Raw genomic sequence first — 21,392 nt, forward strand, 5'->3', positions numbered from 1 at the left:
AGTTAGCTGGCTCTGGAATCAGCACATTCCCATGTGCGAGGAATTTTCTCCTTCCCTTCTCTCCTGTAGGGGCAAAGGTCTCATCTGTGCATGCTCTAACCAAAAGTGCAATTCCCCCCACTTCAGCCTCATCCCTGCCTTCACATCCCAGCATGCCACTAAGGAACAAGGGCATCTCCAGCTGAGAGCAATTTAATCGGTCAGATGTTAAAACGCAAATAAGAATATGAAACCCGTTCCCTTTTTTGCAAGTTCTTGATGGAAGAAAGAACTCCAAAACTCCAAAGGAGACAAAAAAAGCACGGTTTAGTGAGGAGTGCTGTAGCTCTATGCACTGTCCCAGGCCAACTTTATCTTCTCGCTGTGAGCTTTGGAAGATTTAGAAAACAAGCTCTTCACTATTTGCAGTGGCACTGATTTCCCACTGAGGTACAGTTTATTGTGGCAGTCTGGCAACCAGGGCCCTGTGTCTGTGTTTTTCCCTTGCTTGAGCATCCAGACGTAAGCCATGATGTAGCCAGTCATGAATGCATCAAAGCCAGCTCGGTGTGTGCCCCCCTGTGAAGGAGGGCCATGGGTTTCCTTTTCCTTTCCTGCAGCACCTGCTGCTTCAGTCTCACGGGTGGCTGGGTGACTGGCTGAGCCCAACCCAACCTTTGACTTCTTCTCTACTTGGTCACTGTCAGAGGCATTTCCTCTGGCAGAAGGGCTCTGGGCAGCTGCTCCCTGGTCAGTTCTTTCAGTGCTCCCCAGATTCTCTTCCCATTGTATGCTGGTGTCTGAACTGACCTCTGTTTCCATGTCCATGGAGATCTCCTCCAGTCGCCTGCCCTCCCCGTTGGGTGCGATCTCTGTCAGCTCTGTGGCAGCTGCAGGCTCATAGCAGCTCTGTTTCTGTGGCGGTCCCTCCTCCCCGTTCTGAGCTTGCTCCATGTTGTCCCCTGAGTTTTCCTGCTGGAACACTGTTGCGAGCACTTTCATGTTCTTCCGATGCTTCCATCTGTGCTTCCGTTTCTTTCGCTTCTCCCAAAGCTTGTCGTCCTCGTCAATGATAAGGTCGATGTTATGAGACTCTGGACACTTCACCCCTTTTGGACACCACCCATAGGCCTAGCAAGAAAGAGAGAGGGGTCTGTAGCCTCCATCCTACTGGTTAGAGCAGCAATGACCATAACGTGGAATGGAACTAATTATTCCCTTCCACTGAGGGCTTGTGAGGCTGGAGCATGAACCTGGAAAAGATAAGGCTAAGGGGAGGGGGATATCTAGTTGCTGTCTGCAGGTACCTACAGCAGAGGTTATGGGCAAGATGGAGCTAAACTGTTGTTTAGCACAGGGAGAGGAGACCTGGTAACAGGGGAAATTATGACTAGAGATGCATGAAAACATTTTTCATGTAGTGGTCAAGCACTGGAACAGGGACCTGGAGTTGTTTTTTAATCTCTGTCTTTACACAATTTCAAAATTTACCAAACAAGGCATTAAGCAACACTGAGGTCATGGTTGGATGAGAAACTTCCAGAGATTTCCCCAGCTTATGTTTTGTGACAGAATGTACAACATGTGGAAGAGCTTCTTTTCTCCATGAAGCACCTGAAGCCAGTTATGATCTGACCAGATGGGCTATTTGCTGCTGTAGCTGCACAAGGACAAGCTCTTGTGGATCACCCTGTGCTACACAGTGTCAGAAGCTGCAGACAGGTATTAATTTTTTATATCTAATGAAGATGAAGGGTAGAGGTGGCACTTCTCTCTTGTAGGACAAGGCAAACTAATGCAGAACTTGCAGCCTCCCCAAGACAGCAAGGGATACTGTAACTCATACTGTCCCACTGTTTAGGGCCATAGGCTCTCTGTCGGAATCTTCCTAATGAAGCCTGTAGGATTCCCCACCTCCAAGCGGAGCACACCATTGCCCCGTCTGCCATGAAGCCACCTGAAGCTTGAAAATGTTCCTTGTACTATGAGGCAGGTGAGGGGAAGTTGCCAGGTGCTTTCCTACAACTTCTGGCTCGGGCCATGTGTGCCCCTGTCCATGGAGTCGGGAAGGGAGCGGGGATTTGCGTTCCTTACCGAAAATTTCTCACAGACAGGCACCTTGTTCCTCCCTGCAGCACTGTGGCTGTCCTCCTCCAGAGAGCAGGAGCGGTAGTCGATGTAGCGGGACATGTCGGCGGGGTAATTGCAGAACTCCACCGTGAGGTGCTGCCCGCTCGAGTCCCGCAGCTTGCAGTTCTCTCGCTTGCTGCAACAAGAGGAGCACAGTTACTGTGGGATGGGACCAGGGCACAGAGCAAACACTGCCCTCCACCAACTCTCAACTCCATGACTTTCCTTCTCTTGAGCTTCAGCCCCAGATGCTGGAAAAGAATTCAATCCCAGGAGAGCAGCATTAGTAAGTAGTTGTTTCCATACTGATTCAAAGGGTTTTTTTCTTATGCTGACACAGAGGAACAGAAAGCAGCATCTCTCTTGAAGTTACAGGAGAAGGGGATGCAGTTTGTTTTTTTAACTATAAGGGGCACTAAGATATGTGTTCGTCTTCATAATGGTAATGGACAAGGAAAAGATGCCCCAAAATGAGGTACTGTGCAGACTATCCAGCAGTCACCACCCAGGCAGGTTGAACCTGGGCGATGCGGGCAACAAGGAAAGGGGTTTTATTTTATGAAAAAAAATCTGATCTCTGTTTTGTTCCAAGAGCTGGTTAAAAGGTCAGAACCTTTGGAAGGCTCTACCTAACGAGAACTGGGGTTAAAACATTTAAAACGTCAGTTTAGAAAGTTATTTTTATCTTGTCAAAACAAAGTACTCTCATGTTTTGAGAACGGCCATCTTGAATGTTTTCAGACCTGTCAAAGTGGCATTTCCTGAGATAAAACAGTCACAAAAAATACCATTTCTCCTCAAAACAGAGCATGACTTGAGCTTTATGGAGATCCCAGGAGCTTTATCACTGCCAGGGGCTTGTTTAGATTGTGTGGGGCCTGCAGAATGTGGGGCCAGACTGCAAAGCACAGACGTGTGTCCTGAACAAGAGCGCGACCCTTGCATGGAAGGAAGTGATGAGAGTCAGAGTGGGCCATAGGCATCTCATGTGCAGGACATGTGACAGAGCTGGTCAGTGTCAAGGAGTGCAGGGAACACCCATTCTTTAACTGCAGTGTCCCTCACAAAACAGAATTTTAACTAGCAGACCTGCAGGACCGCCCTGGTTTCTTTTCTGTGTGTGGTCCTGCCATGACCCTGTGGTCAGTCTTCTACTGGCACCAGTTCTGAAGTTCTCTTTCAGCTGCTGCCCACCAAACAGGTAAGGCCTATTAAAAACAAACCCATTCTAGAAATAGAAAAAGCACAGGGCAGAGTCATCTGAAAAGCACCTTCAGTCAGTGGGACAGTGAAAGGACACAGCCCGCTTGCCTGGAAAAACAAACACACGCTAACTCTCCCTTTGCCTTTCCTCCTGTAAGCTCTGAGTACCAGTGTGCTGCTCACCACTTCTTGTAGGCGTACTCCAAGTAGGAGGCTACAAAGCGAGTCTCAAACTCCGAGGCATACTTGGTGTCGTATATTCCTGCCGGGAACATCTCGGACAGGTCGGCGGTGAAGGTGCCGAGGCTCTCCGGGAGGTGAGCGTAGAAGCACTGGTACAGGAAGGCCAGGTCGATCAGGCCGTTATGGAGGATGAGCGGCTTCTTCGCCCGGATGAGCTCCAGGAAAAGCGTCCGAACACTTAGGCTCTGGCTCTCGTTGCCCTGCATGAGGAAGGATCAGTCAGTGAGCCTGGGCACCCTGACTGGCTGTCACCTCAGAGCCTGTGGCAGCAGCATGCTGCCCACAGCTGTAACTTACTCTGAACAGAGGCACAAACGTTTGGAAAAGCAACTGCAACGAGTGGGTTTAAAGGAGCGGGGAGGTGAAAGGGATAATGCTGCAGTCAGGACCCCAGGGTGTGCCCACCTTCCCACAGGAGCAGGGGAAGCCAGCACACTCCCAGAAACCTGGAGCAGAGCAGGCTGAGGTGTCTGAGAGGGAGTGGGTCTGTACCTTGTCGTTGCCCTTGTGGTAAGGGATCCCCTGGGAATACTGCTTGTTGAAATCGAAGCCGTGCTGCACCAGGAACTGCACTGACTGGGGCTCGACCACATAATCCTCGGTGCAGAGCAGCGTGAGGTTGTAGATCTGGCACAGGTACGTGTTCTCGGACTGCGCAAGGAGAGCGGGCAAAGAACCCAGGGACACCAGTCAGGGGGAGCTGCCCGAACAGCCGGGACAATTCCACGGGGGAATTCCATCTCCCAGCGCGTCCCCGTCTCCCGGGACCGACCAAGACAAAACGGCCGCCCCACGGTTCGTGCACGCACCTTCTCCGGGAGCTGCTTGAAACAGGCGACGCCGAGGGACAGGACAGAGCGTGTCCTGGCGGCGCTGCAGACGGCCTTGTAGCGCTCCTCGATGCACCTGGCGACGGGAGAACGGACCATGACGGCTCCGGCCTGCCCGTACCCCGGGGAGAGGGCACCGCGCAGCCGGTACCGAGAAACGCACCCCCCCGCCCCACCGGGCACTCACGGGCTCAGCAGCAACTTTCTGGCGCCGAGGCCGCTCAGCTCCTGCGGGGAGACAGACACCGTCAGTGGCTCCCTGGGACCGGCCGCGCCCCTCCCCGCCTCCGCCCCCACCCCGGCTTACCGTGTCCACGGCCACGAAGGTGGCGGAGCGCAGCGCCAGCACCATGGACGGCCACAGCTCCGCGAGGTTGTCGCTCTGCACGTCCACCACCGGCACCCGCGCCGGGCCCGCCATGGCCGCGCCCGCACGGGGCCTCCGCCGCCCCGCCTGCCCGCCGCCCGCCCGCCGCGGGCCCCGCACGCCTTGCCCGCTCCGCGCCCAGCGCCGCCCGCCCTCGCGGCTGGCCCGGCTTCTGCCGGCCCCGGTGGGGTTTTTTACCGTTCTCAAAATCCGTTTTCAACCGAAATTTGGAATTAAATCAACAGGCGTTTAGCTGGAACAGCTCCTTTGGGTCCTTCTGAGCGGCCGCTCGGACCCGCGGGAGCGGGGGCGGGTCCCTTTTGCTCCCGGCTTGCTGATTGGCTCCAGCGCGCCGGGAGGCCCCGCCCCTCACTCCTGCGTTCCGGGGGAGGGCGGGTACGAGCTCCCTCGGCGCTTTCCTTCGATTGGCTGGCGTGCCACGGTGGGCGGAGCCTTCCGCTCTGATTGGCCGTCGCTCAGGGCTGGGGCGGGACTGGTTTTCCCGGGAAAGCGCGCGCGGCGGCGGGAGTGGCTGCGCCATGAGCCCCGCGCGGGGCCGGGCGGCGGCGGCGGCGGCCGGGGCGCTCCGGCGGAGCGGCGGGAGCGCGGCCCCGCCCCAGGGGCGGAGTAGAAGGCGCGCGTCGCCCCGCGGAGGTACCTGGCAGTAGGAGGGCTGGGGAGTGTGGGTTGTTCTCTTCGGGTCACGGACAGCCAGCCCGGGCAGTCTCCGGTGCTTGCTGGGTCCTCGTAAAGCCCGGTACTCGGTGCGCGTCCACCCGGCAGCAGCTCGGTCCGGCTCCCGCCTCTGCTGCGGTTGAGCCCCGCAGCCCTTCGACGTCTCCCGCCGTGCGCTAACCTCGCGCCGCTCTTCTGGCAGGGGCCCCGGCTGCAGCGCCCGCTCCGCCGCCCGCCCGGCATCTCTTCAGCGACCCGGCTGAGGTCGAGGCCCTGCGCCGGAACCTGCTCGCCTGGTACGACCGATGCAAGCGGGACCTTCCCTGGAGGGCGCTGGTAAGGGGAGGCACAGGGGAGCAGGGGTGGGTAACTACTTACTCTGCTTTAAGGGAGCCTGGCTGATGTGACCGTGGTGTTTTTCCATACGTCATGCATCCCCACCTGTATGGAAGTGCTCCCAGCGAGTCGTGGCTGTGTTGTGGTGGGTGGTCTGGAGCCAATCTCTAGGTATGAAGAGTAAAAGCAGGGCACGCTTCTCAAATGTAACCTTCAAGAGGAGTACTTATCTCTGGCAAGGTTAGTCTAGCTGTGTTTTAATCCTGTTTTCTTCCTGCCTCTATAATACTCTGAAGCAGTGAGCGCTGCACGGAGGTTTCCCATGCATTTGTTTTAAGCCTGCTGGACTTTTTTTTTGAGCTCCTGCCTGTTCCATGCTCAGCCTGGCACTAGTGGCTAGAGAGTTATTGTGGTCTTGAGGGTGGGCATCAGCTTTACAGCAACGTCTGAATGGTGGGAACTGCACAGCCCATCTGTGGGATTTACATCTGCCTCCAATTGCTTCCTATGCAGGCGGGCTTGGGTATGGGATAGCTCTCTGTGGGATTTTGAACCTCATAAGTAACTCTCCATGTGGGATTTCATCAGCAAGAAGGTGCTTTGACTGTCATTTGATTAACCCAAACTCAGAACTTCTGACTGCTTGGGGAAAATATTTCTTTTAATTTCAGATTCCATTGCAGTGTTCAAAACACTGGGTTGTTTTGTTTTACACGCAGGTCCCCTCTGCAGTGGGGTCCTGTGTCACCTTGTTTCTCACACTTCATCTTCTTCCTCTTGCAGGCAGCGACGGAGCCAGATGCCGACAGACGGGGATATGCAGGTGAGGAGCAGGGGCTGGCTCTGTCTGTGTGGCTTTGTGTGCCATCCTTGGAACAAGCTGCCTGAAGCGGCCACGAGAGCCCTTGATTCCCCTTGCAATGCACTGGGGGGTTGGAGAACCCACCTTGGGCCTGGGGGAACACGTGTGGGGAAGGGAGGGGTGGGAGAGTGTCCCATGAGCTGGATGCTGTGCAGGGTTTGTAGGCAGTGCTAACGTGGCCCCAGCATGAGTTGTGGGTGGCATTGGTGCCTCTGCTCTGACCCCTGGCCTGCTCCCTGCAGTTTGGGTGTCCGAGATCATGCTCCAGCAGACGCAGGTGGCTACGGTGATCGACTACTACACCCGCTGGATGCAGGTGACTGCTCCTTACACAGTCCTGTGCCCACAGCCTGCCCCAGTAGCAGAACTCTGCTTGTCCCTGACTTGTCCCTTTCCCTCTCTTCCCACAGAAGTGGCCGACGCTGCAGGCTCTGGCACAGGCGTCCCTGGAGGTGAGCACCGCTGGGACCGGGTGCTCTCCTTGCCCTGTGGCTCTCCATTAACTCCCTGCTGTGTCTCTCGGAGCAGGAGGTGAACGAGCTGTGGGCTGGGCTTGGCTACTACTCCAGAGGGAAGCGTCTGCAGGAAGCAGCAAGGAAGGTGCTGGAGTGGGGGGGAAGGGGCATTTCTAAAGCCCTCTGCGGCTGCTGGGCTCGTGCTGGCTCATGTCTGCCCTGCCTCGCTGGGGCTGTGCTGCTGGCATAAGGCTGCAGAGGCTGGGATCCCATCTTCCCACAGGCAAAATGGCTTCCTTGCACATGCCCACCCCAGCTGCTTCCCTGAGCTTGGCCCCTTCCCTGCCAGGTGGTGTCTGAGCTGGCTGGCCGGATGCCCAGGACAGCTGAGGACCTGCAGAAGCTGCTGCCGGGCGTGGGCCGATACACGGCGGGAGCCATCGCGTCCATCTCGTATGGACAGGTGAGAGCTGGTGACAGTGGGCACGTCTCCCACTCCTGACAGCTCCTGCTGCTGGGTCTCACAAGCCAAGGGCTCCCCAGGGTTGTGTTTGGCTCTCCCCCCACTTTGGGATGCATCACAGCCCCCACCCAGCTGGACCTGTGGGTTGGCCTCGTGTGTGTCCCTCTCCATCCTGGGAGCATCCCAGCTCCCTTCTTTGTCCGGAGCACATCCCAGCATGGTAATGCCAGCTCCTGGTGCCAGGCTACAGGAGTTGTGGATGGGAATGTGATCCGGGTCCTGTGCCGCCTGCGATGCGTCGGTGCCGACTCCAGCAGCCCGGCTGTCATCGACTGGCTCTGGTAAGGGAATGCTGTCTCTGGAGCTGTGCTCAGTGTGGCTAAAGGCAGGATCACCCAGGAGCCTTGGGGAGCTGAGCCAGTGAAGGGAGGCAGGTGTGAGTATGGAAACTTTTGGGAAGTTGGTGCTGCTGGGAGCAGTGGTGAAAGGAGCTGTGTTGCCTGTGCTTACCTAGGAGCTTCCCTCTGACAGGCAGGAGGCAGGCAAAAGTCCTGGCATGCTCTTCCCAGAGATCTCCATGCCTCTCACTGCCATTTCTCCAGGGACATGGCCAATGTCCTGGTGGACAGAAGTCGCCCAGGGGATTTTAACCAAGCCCTGATGGAGCTGGGGGCAACTGTGTGTGTGCCCAAGTCCCCACTGTGTGGGGAGTGCCCGGTGAAACAGCACTGCCAAGCATGGCGCAGAGTAAGTGTGACCCCAAGGGTTTGCCATGCCTGGGGACAAGGTGGGCTGGTGGATGAGCCTGTCCTCACTTCTGTTTGCCCTTGCAGGTGGAGAAGGAGCTAGCCTTTGCCTCTCAGAAGCTGTTTGGAAAAGCCCCCCCAGTGCCTGATGTTGAGGACTGTGGTAAGCATGTGGGGAGATCGCTGTTGTAGCTCCAGGTCTGAGCCCTGCAGCAACTGTTACACTGGTGTTTGCAGGTGTTGGGGACTGTCCCCTGTGCCCCCCAGCCACGGAGCCGTGGGACAGCAGCCTGGGGGTGACCAATTTCCCCCGGAAAGCAGCGAAGAAGCCGCCGCGGGCGATGCGAACGGCCACGTGTGTGCTGGAGAGGAGGGGCTGCCACCGGGCCCCAGAATACCTCATTGTGCAGAGACCCAGCTCGGGTAATGGGGCTGGGAAGGAGGGGGATGAAGGCACCACACAGCCCCTTCCCACCTGCATGAGGGATAAAGGGAGAGGCTTTGGTTGCTGGGGTAGGGAAAGGAGCCCTTTGGGGCTGTGATGAGGCTCAGTGTCCCTGGATGTGTCCCTCGCTGCTTCACATTTCTGTCATGCCTCCTTCCCAGGTCTCCTGGCTGGACTCTGGGAGTTCCCAAGTGTCCCACTGGCTCAAGACCTGCAGGAGGAGAAGGAGAGGGAGGAGCTGGCTGATCACCTCCAGGCCTGGATGGGGCGGCCTGTGGCAGCAAAAGGCCTGCAGTTTATCGGAGAGGTGAGCCTGGAGCTGGAGGGATGCAGTGAGTCCCCTGTGCTCAGCTATGGGGATGTAGCACACAGAAAAAAGGTCTCTCTTCCCCATTGTCACCCCTCCCAAGCTCTGCCCCACTGCTCAGGACCCTGGCAGGCTCAGTGCATCCCCCATTGCCTGCCAGCTGCCCGTCTCATGTGTCTTTCCATCCCCTCACAGGTCATCCACATCTTCTCTCACATCCACCAGACTTATGTGGTCTACTCTCTGCACCTAGATGGGGATGTGACCCTGGACCCTGCCTTGTCCCCATCTCGTTGGGTGACAGAGGATGAGTTCCATGCCTCAGCTGTGTCCACAGCCATGAAGAAGGTATGGGGGGCACTTGGGCCTTTCCTCCCTTCCCTCAGTTATCTTGGGAAAACCCCTGGCATCCTCTCAACTTCTCTGGGCTCTCTTGTTCTTCTTTCAGGTGCTGAAAGCTCACGGGAAGCAGCGCAGGAAGGAGAGCAGCCCTGTAAAGGTGAGCAGTGTTCCAGGGTGCCTGGGGCCCCAATGCTGTGGGACAGCCTCCGGTGTGCTGTGCTGAAGGCACCCTGGTGCTTGGGATCAGGCCAAGGAGCATCCCCAGCCTGTGGCCATCCCCTGACTGGCACTGCCCCGGGTGTCCCCAGTCCCCAGGGGAGATCCCTGGAGACTGTGGGGGCTCTTGGGGTCTGGTTGAGCCCTGCTGTGTCTCCTGCAGGGCTCCAAGCGGAAGCGGGGGGCCAAAGCACCGGGAGCAGGCAGCCCCTGCCCTGGGACACAGCTCTCCCTCCGTGCCTTTCTCCGGGCACCAAAGGGCCCATGAGGGCACTGACCTTCCTCATGTGAGACCCCAGAGCCCCTCGCTGGGGTCAGTCCTGCCCGGGGCGTGGCAGCGCTGTCCCTGTGCTGTAGCACTCCCAGTACATGGCTCTACAATGGTCTCTCACTCTTCCTTTCCCCTGCCTCCCCCATGGGCATTGTGCCTGGATGTGGCCACTCGTCCTGGATTAATCCTGGAGCCAGACTTGCTCTCCCTCCTTGGCTGGAGCCCTCCTGGGGCTACTTGGCCCTGTACTGCCACCGCTTTGGCACTGTGCACTCAGGGCAGCAGGGCTTTCTCTCCAGCTGTGGGAAGGCTGTGGCCACTTGGCTCCTGCAGCCATGTCCCCTCCCTGCATCTCATGCCCCAGCCAGTGACTGGGGATGCTGCTGTACCCTCCCTTGTTTTTACTGGACCTGAAAATAAATCTCGAGTGTGTGGGTTTTTTAAGTGACTGTCTCTGTTGCACTGTCCTGGGGGTGTTGGGCAGCCTATGATGCTTAGATCTGAGCTGGGAAGAGCAGGGATTTTTTCATTAATGCACCCAAGAGCCCCTTGGCTGAGCATTACCTGCTGGTGACTCCAAATAAAGCACCCAGAGCACCCCTCCTGCAAGGGCAGCTATCGGCCCCCAAGGGCTGTGCTGCTTCTGCCTGTGGGCTGCTCCTCCCTGGGGCTTTTTGTAGGGTTTCATCCTCCTTTTGTAGTTTTTCTGCTGAGCTGCTCAGCACTGTTCATGCTGAGTGTGGTGCATCCTTGCAAATGCACAATTCTGGGGGCTGGCAGGGACAGGGGACAGTCCTGGCGGGGTGCTAGGGGCAGTGATCTCAGTGTTAGTGATACGCCCACTCTGAGTGATGGAAATGGCCATTTCATCCTCACCTGGCACTCAGCACGTCTTAAATAGGAGGATTAAAAACCCAAAGCAGTGCCTGTAAGTTAATTCTTTAATTGAGAGGAGGAAGAGGCCACCACTCACCCCGCAGGGCTAGTCATGCTGTGGGTGGTAACTGCCAGTAAGTGGCCGTAATCCACGGCCTCCAGATTATCCACTCCCCTCAGGCAGCCCCTCATCTGGGTCTGGGGGTGTTTCTGTGCCAGCATACTCTTGGCCATGCTCCAGGCTCAAGTCTCAAAAAATTAAGCTGAAGCTAAGGCAGAAAGTTCTTTACGTGTGGTCAATAAATCAGGGAATCCAGGGTAGGGGAGAAATCCCACCCATCCTGGGGCGTGGTCACACCCCTGCTGGACTCAGCCCTGAGCATCTTGCTTCCACACTGGGTTGGCTCTGGATTGATCTGGAGCCATCCCTTGGTCCCTGCCCACCTGGGCCATACCAGGGATGGGATTTCTATGGTCCTTGCCCCAGGGTTGGACTGGAGAAGATGGGGAGCTGAGGGAGGAGGATTGCGGCACTGCACTACTGCTGCTGGTCCATGTAGAGCTGCACAGCTTTCCACAGTGCCCGGATATTGCCCTCCCCGAAGCCGGGCGCTCCCCGGCGGTCAATGAGCTCCAGGAAGAAGGTCTCCTCCGAGAAGATGGGATGGGTGAAGATCTGCATCAAATATCCCTGAGAGCGGCTCTCTGTGGTATCAGTGCCCGGCCGGCCCTTGTCCCCAGGCACTGTGGTGTCCAGGAGGATGCCAAGCTCTGCCAGCATGTGGGGGTCCTGCCCAGCTCCTTGGATCTCCTCTGCTTTTCCCCCTTGGCTGTAATACGTGGCGGGGGGTGTGAAGAACCGTGCTCCCCGCTGCTGCAGAGCCCTGGTTGTGCTGACAATGTCAGTGGTGCAGAGGCCAACATGCTGGATCCCAGCCCCACCGTGCTGCTCCAGGAACGTGTCAACCTGGTTGGTGCCATTCTGGGAGAGGGACTCGGCAAAGACCAGCTTGCAGCCGTGGGCTGGGGTGCCCTGGGCACTCTGCAGTGCGAGGAGCAGCATGCCCACCCCCTGCCCCCCCAGCACATACCCCTCAGCCGGGCTTTCCTGGGGGTTCAGCAGGAAGCGGTGGAAGCCGAAGCAGCGCTGGTACCAGTCCAGAGCTGCCCGGGCCCCGCCCCGGGAGCAGACATATGTGATGTGGTCAAAGTGAGTGATCTTGATCCCATCCCCTGTGGCTGAGGGGGCTCCTTGGATGGGCTGGAAGCCAGGCAGGAAGAGTCCCCGGTAAGAGGATCGGTCCAAAAGGGTGTGGCTGATGTTGCCCACGACAGAGCCCACCACGCCGTAGGTGACAGAACCACCCTCATCACTCAGCTCAGTGGGGGGCACCAGCAAGGAGCATCCCTGGCTCTGCAGCCGCTTGCAGAGCCCTGGAACATCATCCACCTCGAAGCAGATGTTGGAGGCCGTGCCCAAGGTCGGCTGGGGATCTACATCGTAGAGGAAGTCACGGGATGAGGTGCTGGCAGGTGCCAGGCGCTCGTTGACGAGGAAGATGGCAGATTGCCGTCGCAGGGCCACCTGCCGGACACGTGGCGTCTCCCGCATGGCCACTGGCTGGAAGCGAAAGGTGTTGGCCAGGTGCTGGCCCCAGCCCTGCCTGTAGGGCAGGTGGAGAGAGATGAAGCAGGGGCGGCTCAGCGAGGCTGCCATGGCTGGGCAGGCTGCGGGGAGGATGCAGGGGGTCAGGGGGGCTGCTGGCCCTGGGGAAAAGCCATTCCCCCACCTTGCACAGAGCCTATCTGTGTTTGCAAGCACAGATGCATATGTGTGTAAACTTGCACCTTTTAAATGTATGTATTTTAAACAAATGGGTCTCAGAAGCCAATTTGCACTGTGAAAGGGCACCCACTTTTGGAACCAGCTACAAAGAGCTGCCCAAGGATGCCAAGCCTTCCTGCCAGCCTTACACTCTGCTGCCCTGCCCCATGCTTTAGGTCCCAGAGCAGGAAAGTCCCAAGCCCTGGATGCAGCCCTGCAGGTTCCCTCTGGAGCCATGAGTCCTTTGGGAGTGCCGCAGGGAGGGCAGCGGGGATTACTGAGGAGGAGGTGTGCTGCATGCGTAAGCAAGATTATGGGGACAAGGGTTATGGTGGGAATGTCCTGTACCAGGAACATGGACTGGTAAACATGGAGCAACACACTAGTTACAGCTAAAACACTCCTGAGCCTCTCAGGTGTGTCCCACCAGTGGAGGGGAGCGGTGGGGTCATGACAGGCTGATGTGCCCTTTCCCTCCCCAGCAAGGACAGCGTGGAGCCACCATGCTCTCTGCAACAGTCCGGGAACAATGACCTTGCCCTAGGGGCACAGAGGAGGGACACTTCAGGAAAGTGACCTTCCGCCCCACCCATCCAAATATCTGTGATGCTCAAGGGGGAAAACAGATCTGCCCAAAACCCCAACCGGAATCACCTCTCCAGAGCATCCACTGAGGCTTCCAGACCCCATGGCACGCATGAGCCACTCTGGCCACTCCTCACAGGGGTGCAGTGGGCTGGGGGCACACACCCGCTCAAATATTCCCTTTCCCCTGCCCGCCTGAAGTGGCTGCGTGCACCGAGCTCTCCCTGCTCCTTCCCACCATCCCAGAGCGGAGGGACCGCGTGGATCACGGCGAGCACATGGGCAGGGGCCGGCGCTCCTTCCCTCCGGCCCCGCTTCCCGCTGCGCACCGCGGCACCGGCACGATCCCCGCTCCAATCCCGCCGGCCCTGCTCCCCGCGCCCGCCCCGCCACCCCCGTGCCCGCGGGCCCCGTTCGCCCTCGGGCTGCGGCTCACCGGGGTCAAGGCTGCGGGCGAAGGGGACGCCGGGCAGCGCCGGCGGGGGCGGTTCCAGTTCGCTCCGCCCCGGCATGCACCAGGCACGGCCCTGCCCGGGCGCTGCGGGGCGGCCGCGGGCGCGCTCCCGGCGGGGGAGCGGGGGGATCGCCCTGGGCAGAGACCGGGCCGGCGCACGGAGAACGCGCTGCCCGCTGCGGGTGCCGCGGTTTGCGGGCGAAAAGCCGCCCAGGCTGAAAACCGCAGGCACCGCGGCTCGGGATGAGCCGAGGGGAAGAGGGAAGCGCCTGCCAGGTGGTGGCTTGGGATCCCTGGGGCACAGTTCGTGTCTGTGCAGGGTCGTTCCCTGCCAGCCCGAGTCCCAGGACATGAACTGGGGAAACGTGTCCCTGCGCAGTGCTGGGCTCTTCACGGTGTCCGGGGTACCCGGTGGGAACTTGGAGGGAACAGCGTGCGGGTGGGGGGGGTGACAGCTCTGCGGGAAGTCCGGTGTCAGTCGCAGGGACTGCTCACCAGTCCAACCCACGGCGCCACATCCTTGCAGACACCTCTGGGCCCCTCAAGCCCCTCAGCAGAGATCCCCCTCTCCCCCTGCTGTTTTCAGACGAATCCCCACTCTATGTGTGTCTGGGATCATGTTCTGCCCTCGCTGTGACTGTGGCTGCTTGCCCTTCCCTACCTTATCATGTTTTTGTACAGATCCCAGGTACAATAAACTGCTCAAATATTTGCAGAGATGTCCTTGTGCTGCCAGAGTGGTGAGCTCCTCTTGTTTGGCTGGGGGGTGGAATCCAGTGTCTCTGTGATTTCCCAAGGAAACACCGACACTACCACAGCCCCACCAGTGTGGGGCCGGACAGGAGGCATGGAACTGGACACTGGGGAGTTGCTGTGGGGCCAAGCTTGGCCTGAGAACGGCTATGGGCACAACAGAACAGCCCGGCTTTTGAGGTGACACCACACAAGGCAGGGAGCTCCAGCACCCCGCTGTGTATGGGAGACACCATCTTTTTGGCTGCAGGGAACCAGAGATGGCACTGGGAGCTCCTGTGGCACCTCGTGCAGGGATGGCGCTGCTGGAGGTCACCCCAGAGCAGTGCAACCCTTCGGTGTAAGCAGTGTCCTTGGCAACACCCCCAGCCCTCCTGTGCCTGCGAGGTTTGGAGCGGCTGTCCCTCTCTTCCCTGCAGCACCGCCTGTCACCCTCTGGCATCAGCCCGGCACCAGGCACCGCTTTGCTCCGGCACGGCTTGGGCTGGGCTGTGGCAACAGCACCCCGAGGCCACATGGCACCGACGGGGACAGTGCCTGCCTTGTCGCCGTCCCCTCGAGGCAGGCGGTGGTGGCCGGGGTGCAATCCCCGCTCCGGCCAGGCTCTTCTCCTCCCTCCTGGGCGGGGAGAGTGGTCAGGAGATAAAAGGGGGACCAGGGCCAGCTGGAAGTTGCTGAAAGCTGCTGGGGCCCGGAGCGAGGGAGGACGGCAGCGAGGAGAAGCGCGGTATCGAGGGCTCATTCTCGCGGGGAGAGGGCTGGGGAGTGGGGGCACATCCACCCTGACCAGATCCTGCATCTCCCTGCTCCCTCCCCAGACCATCCCCTCCAGACCCATATCCTCCCCCTTGCCCATTAAGTGTGCTGGACATTAAAGGGATGGGGAATATCCTGGGGTGGGCAGAGTTAGGGGGCTGTTGGAGGACAGGGCTTCAGGCAGGTTTTGGGAGACTCAAGGGCGTTAAAGGCTCTGTGTACCCCCCAAAGCACTTTGTGGGGCATCAAGGACTCTCAAGGTGACCTGAAGGTGAAACCATCTCTGTCCAGTGACTGTTCACTGGCAGCTGAGATTATGAGGGCTGCATCCCTGCTCCCTTCTGGGGCAAAGACAGACCTCCCTGGGGCCGGGTTTGTTTTGTGGGATCAAAGAAATGGAGAAGGCCTGTGGGAGAAGGAGCACCTTCATCTCTTGAGATGTGGAGTGGGTGTTCACTGCCTGGGGAGAACAGGATGCTGTGGCATTGGGTGCCCACAAAAGACAGTAGCAAGGAGCCCAATTCCCCACCTCGTCCCCCTTTCCTTGCTCCCTGGGATGGGGGTCCTGGCTCCCAGTGCCAGGATCAGGCCAACACTGCCCACAGCCCTTGTCTGCCCTGGAGCTGTGTGCAGGGAGGTATTTTGGGGTTGCAGTGGATCTGGGAGGAGGGTAACACCCCGTGTGCCCTTGCCAGGGCCGGGGTCCAGGATGGGGCTGCTGGTGCTGGCCCTGGCCACCTGGCTGGGGCTTGGGCTGGCCTCAGCCTCCGAGGAGACGGCCAACAGCAGCCGGATCTGCCAGGAGGCGCCGGCATGGACCATCAATGGCTCGAGCCCCATGGAGGGGGCGGCAGGGCAGGTGACGGTGGTGGCCCTGCTGAAGGCCAGCTGACAGTTCTGCCTGAGGCAGGCCCACAGGTGAGCCCCGCTCCCCCTCCCCACAGCAATCCCCGGCACCTCGGGGGCGTAGGGCGGCCCCTGCCCCGGCAGCCCCTCCCAGCGCCTCCCGCCCGCAGCCTCGGGGGCCTGCGGGAGCGGCTGGCCCGGCAGGGCACGGCCCATGTCCGCTACATGATCGTCAACGAGAAGGCGCCGCTGTCCCGCGCCATGCTGCCGGAGCTGCAGCGCCATGCCCCGCCCGGCGTCCCCGTCCTCCAGCCCGAGCAGGAGGACCCTGATGTCTGGCAGGTCCTGGGGGGTGACAAGGACGACTTCCTTGTTTATGACCGGTGAGTGTCCCTCGATTCGCCTGAGGCTTTACTGGGTGTTACAGAGCGGTTCGTGGGCTTCCAGAATCTCCTCTCGTGGCTGGGCTGGGGGAATTCCAGCCCCCGTCTTGAGCCAGGCCATAACTTCTCCCCTCAGGTGTGGCCGCCTGGCTTTCCATATCCAGTTGCCCTTCAGCTTCCTCCACTTCCCCTATGTGGAAGCAGCCATCCGCTCCAGCCACATCAAGGACTTCTGTGGCAACTGCTCCCTCTACCCCAATGCTACCCAGGAGGTAAGAGCTGGAATGCTCGCTGGAGCTGGGATCCCTGCTGTCCTTGGCACTGCGAATCAGCAAGAACAATCTTATCTCCGTGTTGGGGATGGGCTCTGGGCTGTCAGCTGCCCTCAGATGTGTTTGAGAGGGAAGGTGATGGAAGGTCTGGAATAAGGGCACTTAAATAGGTCAGAGCTTTCCAGTTGAAAAGGAATTGACTAAAGGGGTCATATCCCATGTCTGGGAATGCTAACTAGGACTGTTCCCATATAAGAAAGGGCAGGCAGTGGATGCAGAGGTGGCAAGCTCAGAGCAAAGAAAAGGCTGTAGCTCTGAGCTTGGCAGGCGATTAGTCACTTCCCAGGAGAAAAGTACATCCAGAAATACTGAATGCAAATTCCAGTTTCTGGACCACAGACAACTTGAGCCAAGGGACACAAGTGTAGAGGCTTGTGCCCTGTGTGCTCCAGCCTCTCCTGTCCCCCCTGTGCCCTGGGTCAGAGCTGGAGAGCATTTGCTCTGACCCACAGTTTACTGTATGATGAATGCTGGTCTGCCTTCTTCCCGGTTTGCAGCTGTGCTCCCAGGCTTTCTGCAGGGTTCTGTGGGCGTTCCCATACCACACCAGCCCTTGTGTTACTTTCCTCAGGCTAACAGCACCATGGAGGGCCCTGCAACCCCGAGCTCTCTTCCTGAACATGAGGGGATGGAGTCAGAGACCCCCATCCACCAGCACAAGCCCCTCCATCCTCACCACCATCATGAGGTCAACAGCGAGAGAGACACAAACCCAAGTGAGGACCACAAACCTGCTACCCATGCTCACCACCACCATGGAGACCACGGCCAGCTCCACCACAAGGGGAAGAAGCAGAAGGAGGGGGATGAGCACTAAACTAGGCTGGGCAGCCTTGCAGAACCCAGTAGTGTGCAGACGACCCCAACTCCCTTCACAGAGGCATGGAAGGACTTGTTTTGGGCTGCTGGTCACCAGCAGCGCTGGTTTAACAACTCCCTCCAGCAAACCCCGTGTGCGTTGCCCTCCTACGCTGTGATAGGGATGGAAACTCCCCTTGGACCCTGCTCAGTGCTGCATTTTCAGCCCCAGAGCTCAGTTCTGAGCCTTCATCTGCCACTGCCTGCTTTTCTGTGCTCAATGAAGCCCGCTGTGCAAACCAGGAGGTCCCTGGTCACCGCTGGCTGACACTGCATAGAGCAGCAGGGTGGGGTGGAGGGGCCAGAGCTGGGATGGGAGCAACACTGCTGGCATCCTCTGCCCATCCAGACACTCCTGGGTGTGCTGGAATCCCTGGGTTTCCTGGCCAGGAAGCGAGGGGAGGGACAGCGTGTGCCCCGCAGGACATGGTCCCAGGGGACTGAGGGCACGAGGAGCGGTGGGATGTCGCAGCTCCCCACGGTCCAAAGCCTGTCCCCCCCGGTCTGTGCCGTCCTGGGCGCCCCCCAGACCGTGCGCACGGGTATGTGCAGTGGTGCTGGGTGGCCGCAAGATGGTGGCCTTGTCCCCTCTTGGAGACCCAGGGGCTGGATCCAATGGGCGCAGCTCGGGGAGGACAGGGTGGGGAATCCTGAGGTCTTTGCTGGGGGTGAGCGAGGTGGGAGGGCAGCGTGGATATCCGGAGTGCGAATAAAACCTCTGTGGAGTGACCATCGCTCAGTTTGGCCTCTGGTGGCCCCGGGGGGAAGCAGGGAGTGTCTTGCTCAGCGCTGGTCTGTGCCCTGGGCATAGGGAGGGACACAGAGCTGGATATAGACCCCAAGATGCAGAAGCCAGGGATGGTTTACATCCCCTGAGCAGGAGTTGGAGGTGAAGGGGTTGAAGACTGAAGAGAAGTCTTCTTCAAGAGAGGACCCCATCTCTTCCTATCTTCTGGCTGCCTCCCAGGGTGGGAGTCCAGGACATTAACACTGCACTGCTTGGAGGATGTTTGGCTTGGCACCTCCATGCCTGGCTTGTAGGTGTGATGTTGGGGTGCCTGCCCCAAGCTGCTGCTGGTTCCCACATACAGTTCAAAGTCACCATGGGCATCTTGTCCCCAGCTCCCAGAGCAGTCCCCATTGCAGGCACATCGAGGGGCTCCCCAGCCATCAGGCAGGTGGGTGCTGTGCCCCTGGCAGGCAGTCATGCCTGCCTCCAGCTTGTGGTGCCCCAGGCCTGTCTCTGCCTTTTACTCCAGCTCCATCCATCATCCCACACAGCCCTACTCAACGCCTCTCCAGGCCCTGCAGCCTGAGTGGGGAGCAGAGAGATGATTTTCTGCTCAGTGTTTTCGTGGTGCTGTGTCCCAATGCTGGGTTTCTGCACCCTATCTCTGCTGGAGGATGCTCTGCACAGTGACTGGGACAAGAACCAGGGTGAAAAGGAGCTGTTCCTCAGAGGGATGAGAGCGATGGGATCAGATGTGTCTTTCTTACCAGCCAGGCTCTCCCACAGGGTGCTGGCTGAGACCCTGCTCCCCCTCCTCCATCTCTCCTCCCCCTTCCTCCTCTACCTGCTCCCAGTAGCCTGCAAGGGCACCTCTGTCTGCTGCTCCTGCCATCAATATTGAGGTTATCTTTTTCTTCTGGCAGCTGCTGTAATTGAAACAAAGCAGGCCGGGCCTCACGGGCTCGGCTCCTCTCGCTCATTTTGCTGGTGCTGCTGAGACAACTAATTCATCTTATCGATGCATGGTTGGCCTCTTTTCCACCAGATCCAGGCAGAGCGGTCTCCCTGCCACAGCTGGCAGGAGCAGACTGTGTTCCTGTGGCGTGCTGCTGGGTGCTGCTCTTATCCAGCCCCTGGTCCTTGGCTTGCCTCAGCTGGGTGCTGGCCACCAGCAGAAGATGCCAGAGGAGCCAGTCAGGGAAAGAGGTGCAGATTGGAAGGATGCTGATTACTTTCATCTCTTTCTTTTGCCTTCTGATGCATTATCAGCACTTGTATTAAATTCCACATCCTCTCCTTGTGCGGCTCCTAAAGGTGTCCCTGCTGAGGAGGTGACAGGTGATGAGTGGGGCATACATGGATTTGCATTCCCTCACTGATGACCAGCGCTGCAATTAGCCATGGCAGAGAGGGGGATCCCATCTGGTGCTGGCTGTGTAGTCCACTGCAACAGCTACCATTTGTTTACCTCCCAGCAGACAAATTTCTGGCCCTGAAAGCTTGGGTGGGCATTTCGCTCTGGGTAGAGACATTGAGGTGAGGGAAAGAGCTGTCACATTGTTTGGATGAAGTCCTACATGATTGAGTAGGGGCAAGGCTTTAGAGTGAAACTGATCCTGTTCCATTTATTACTGTCCAAAGACCTGAAGGGTTTGGGGTGCCACACTTGGGGCCCCTATAACAGGATTCACCCCTGAGAGATGCGAGAAACCTGGAGCTCTGCAAATCCTGTGTCAGCGTCTGTACTCCTGCGATGCTGAGGGAGAGCTTTGCTCTGGGGGGGTAGAGAGGGGTTTTGGGGGAGGAAAGAGGCTCTGCACATCACCAATGTCTTGGAGAGTGATGGTGTAAGTAGAGTCAGAGAGCTCCAAGGAATCCTCACCTGTTGGGGGGCTGGCTCAGCTGGGGGGTCTAGGGCCAGAAACAAGGGCTGACTTAGGTTCTAGCAGTCCTTGGTACCCTGTTATCTGTGGCTGTGCCACCACCCTGGAGGAGGACAGATGTCAGTTTCATGTCATGTGAAGCCTTGTCCCTGTGTGCTGCTCCTGCCGAGGGCCTGGCAGATCCTCTGTGGAAAGGAGGAACAGCCAGTCCTAATGTCAACAGAGGCCTCTTGTGCAGCGATGCTGTGTCAAGAAGAGGAATGGGTCCCTCCTCCTCCGCCCATTCATCTGGCAGCCGGGGCTGGCGTGCTGCCAAGCCAGGCTGCTTTGGAAACATTTCATTGAGGAGGCAGCTGAGCCTAGGAAAACAGAATGAAAATATACAGAGGGATCACTGTTGTTAGGCAAAATAAATGCAGGCGGCTGCATTTTTGTCCCCCAAGTCCAGCCCAGCCGGGCCCCTCTGGCTTCTCTGGGGTCAGGGTGGCTGCTGCTGCCTGGGGGTGGCAGCCATCTATCTCCATTGTAGGTTAGGAGCTGGGGAATGAGACCTGGAGAGGTCATCCGTGGCTTTGGCCAGCTTGCTGATGACCCTGGTGAAGAGGCCCAGATTCCTTTTGGTGTAGCGTTGCCCAAGGAGATGGGACAGAGCAGAGAAACAGCAGCAGGGATGAGCCAGCAGCAGGGACTCGTGGTCCCTCTATGGCCACCAGTGCAGGGGGGTTCATGGAAGTGATGCAGGGGCTGCAGAAGTGAGTCAGATTTTGGCCACGTTCATTCCCATCTCCTTCTTCAGCATCAACCATGGGACCAGGCTGGGAAGGACAGAGTCCAATCTCTGCATTTTCAAAGCCCAGTTGCTTGGCATGCCCCATCTTCTGTTTCCTGGCAGAGGGAGAGCAGAGTCATCCCAAAGCAGTCCCTAGGGACAGAGGGTGGAGGTGCCTCTCTGACTTCTGAGCAAAGCTGCATACAACAACAGGTTTTCCTCTCCTGTTGTTTCCTCCTGTAATCACTCTCCTTCCTCCAAAGGCCTTCAAGCCACTCCATGGCCATTTGTTGACATACAAGGGACACATCCCAGCTCTTTCCCTTCCTTCTGGTGGGTCCAGAGTGATTTGGGGGATGCAGAGCTGGAGCCCCAGCCCCATAGGATACCAAGGCTCTCACCCCTGCATAGCTTTCTGTGGCATCACCTCCTCTCTTTGTCTGCCCAACACAGTCTGGTTCTGTTACTTACA

At 58.4% G+C, this 21,392-nt stretch overlaps 4 protein-coding genes across 8 annotated transcripts; 2 read left to right on the forward strand and 2 right to left on the reverse strand.

Annotated features, from left to right (window-relative positions):
- Positions 1–289: 289 nt before the first annotated feature.
- TOE1 (target of EGR1, exonuclease) lies at positions 290–4,831 on the reverse strand. The gene is made up of 7 exons (XM_059853930.1): positions 4,693–4,831; positions 4,573–4,613; positions 4,365–4,461; positions 4,048–4,206; positions 3,496–3,755; positions 2,074–2,245; positions 290–1,110 (listed from the first exon to the last, which is right to left on the reverse strand). Exons 1-7 carry the CDS (start codon positions 4,804–4,806, stop codon positions 328–330), a joined length of 1,626 nt encoding a protein of 541 aa, XP_059709913.1. The 5' UTR covers positions 4,807–4,831; the 3' UTR covers positions 290–327.
- Positions 4,832–5,291: 460 nt separating this feature from the next.
- On the forward strand, positions 5,292–10,314 carry MUTYH (mutY DNA glycosylase). Of its 4 annotated transcripts, none has more exons than XM_059853932.1 (15): positions 5,292–5,406; positions 5,630–5,763; positions 6,547–6,586; positions 6,868–6,941; positions 7,036–7,077; positions 7,154–7,225; positions 7,430–7,543; positions 7,787–7,884; positions 8,146–8,290; positions 8,377–8,452; positions 8,527–8,712; positions 8,896–9,041; positions 9,237–9,389; positions 9,490–9,540; positions 9,763–10,314. In XM_059853932.1, the coding sequence occupies exons 1-15, from the start codon at positions 5,292–5,294 to the stop codon at positions 9,865–9,867; spliced, it is 1,551 nt and encodes a 516-aa protein (XP_059709915.1). In that variant the 3' UTR covers positions 9,868–10,314. The 4 variants fall into 4 exon arrangements, with proteins under 4 accessions (XP_059709915.1, XP_059709916.1, XP_059709917.1 ...); XM_059853934.1 differs by lacking the exon at positions 5,292–5,406 and adding an exon at positions 5,432–5,516; XM_059853933.1 differs by lacking the exon at positions 7,154–7,225.
- Positions 10,315–10,793: 479 nt separating this feature from the next.
- Positions 10,794–13,648, reverse strand: HPDL (4-hydroxyphenylpyruvate dioxygenase like). Of its 2 annotated transcripts, none has more exons than XM_059853937.1 (2): positions 13,593–13,648; positions 10,794–12,410 (listed from the first exon to the last, which is right to left on the reverse strand). In XM_059853937.1, exon 2 carries the CDS (start codon positions 12,356–12,358, stop codon positions 11,285–11,287), a length of 1,074 nt encoding a protein of 357 aa, XP_059709920.1. In that variant the 5' UTR covers positions 12,359–12,410; positions 13,593–13,648; the 3' UTR covers positions 10,794–11,284. The 2 variants fall into 2 exon arrangements, with proteins under 2 accessions (XP_059709920.1, XP_059709919.1); XM_059853936.1 differs by having other exon boundaries at positions 10,794–12,474; positions 13,593–13,630.
- A 1,343-nt stretch (positions 13,649–14,991) lies between these two features.
- On the forward strand, positions 14,992–18,267 carry LOC132331016 (selenoprotein Pb-like). Its single transcript, XM_059853938.1, has 5 exons — positions 14,992–15,090; positions 15,815–16,037; positions 16,136–16,348; positions 16,485–16,620; positions 17,252–18,267. The coding sequence occupies exons 2-5, from the start codon at positions 15,829–15,831 to the stop codon at positions 17,495–17,497; spliced, it is 804 nt and encodes a 267-aa protein (XP_059709921.1). The 5' UTR covers positions 14,992–15,090; positions 15,815–15,828; the 3' UTR covers positions 17,498–18,267.
- Positions 18,268–21,392: the final 3,125 nt, after the last annotated feature.

Source organism: Haemorhous mexicanus, chromosome 9 (genome assembly GCF_027477595.1).
Source record: "Haemorhous mexicanus isolate bHaeMex1 chromosome 9, bHaeMex1.pri, whole genome shotgun sequence".
Lineage (NCBI taxonomy): Eukaryota > Metazoa > Chordata > Aves > Passeriformes > Fringillidae > Haemorhous > Haemorhous mexicanus.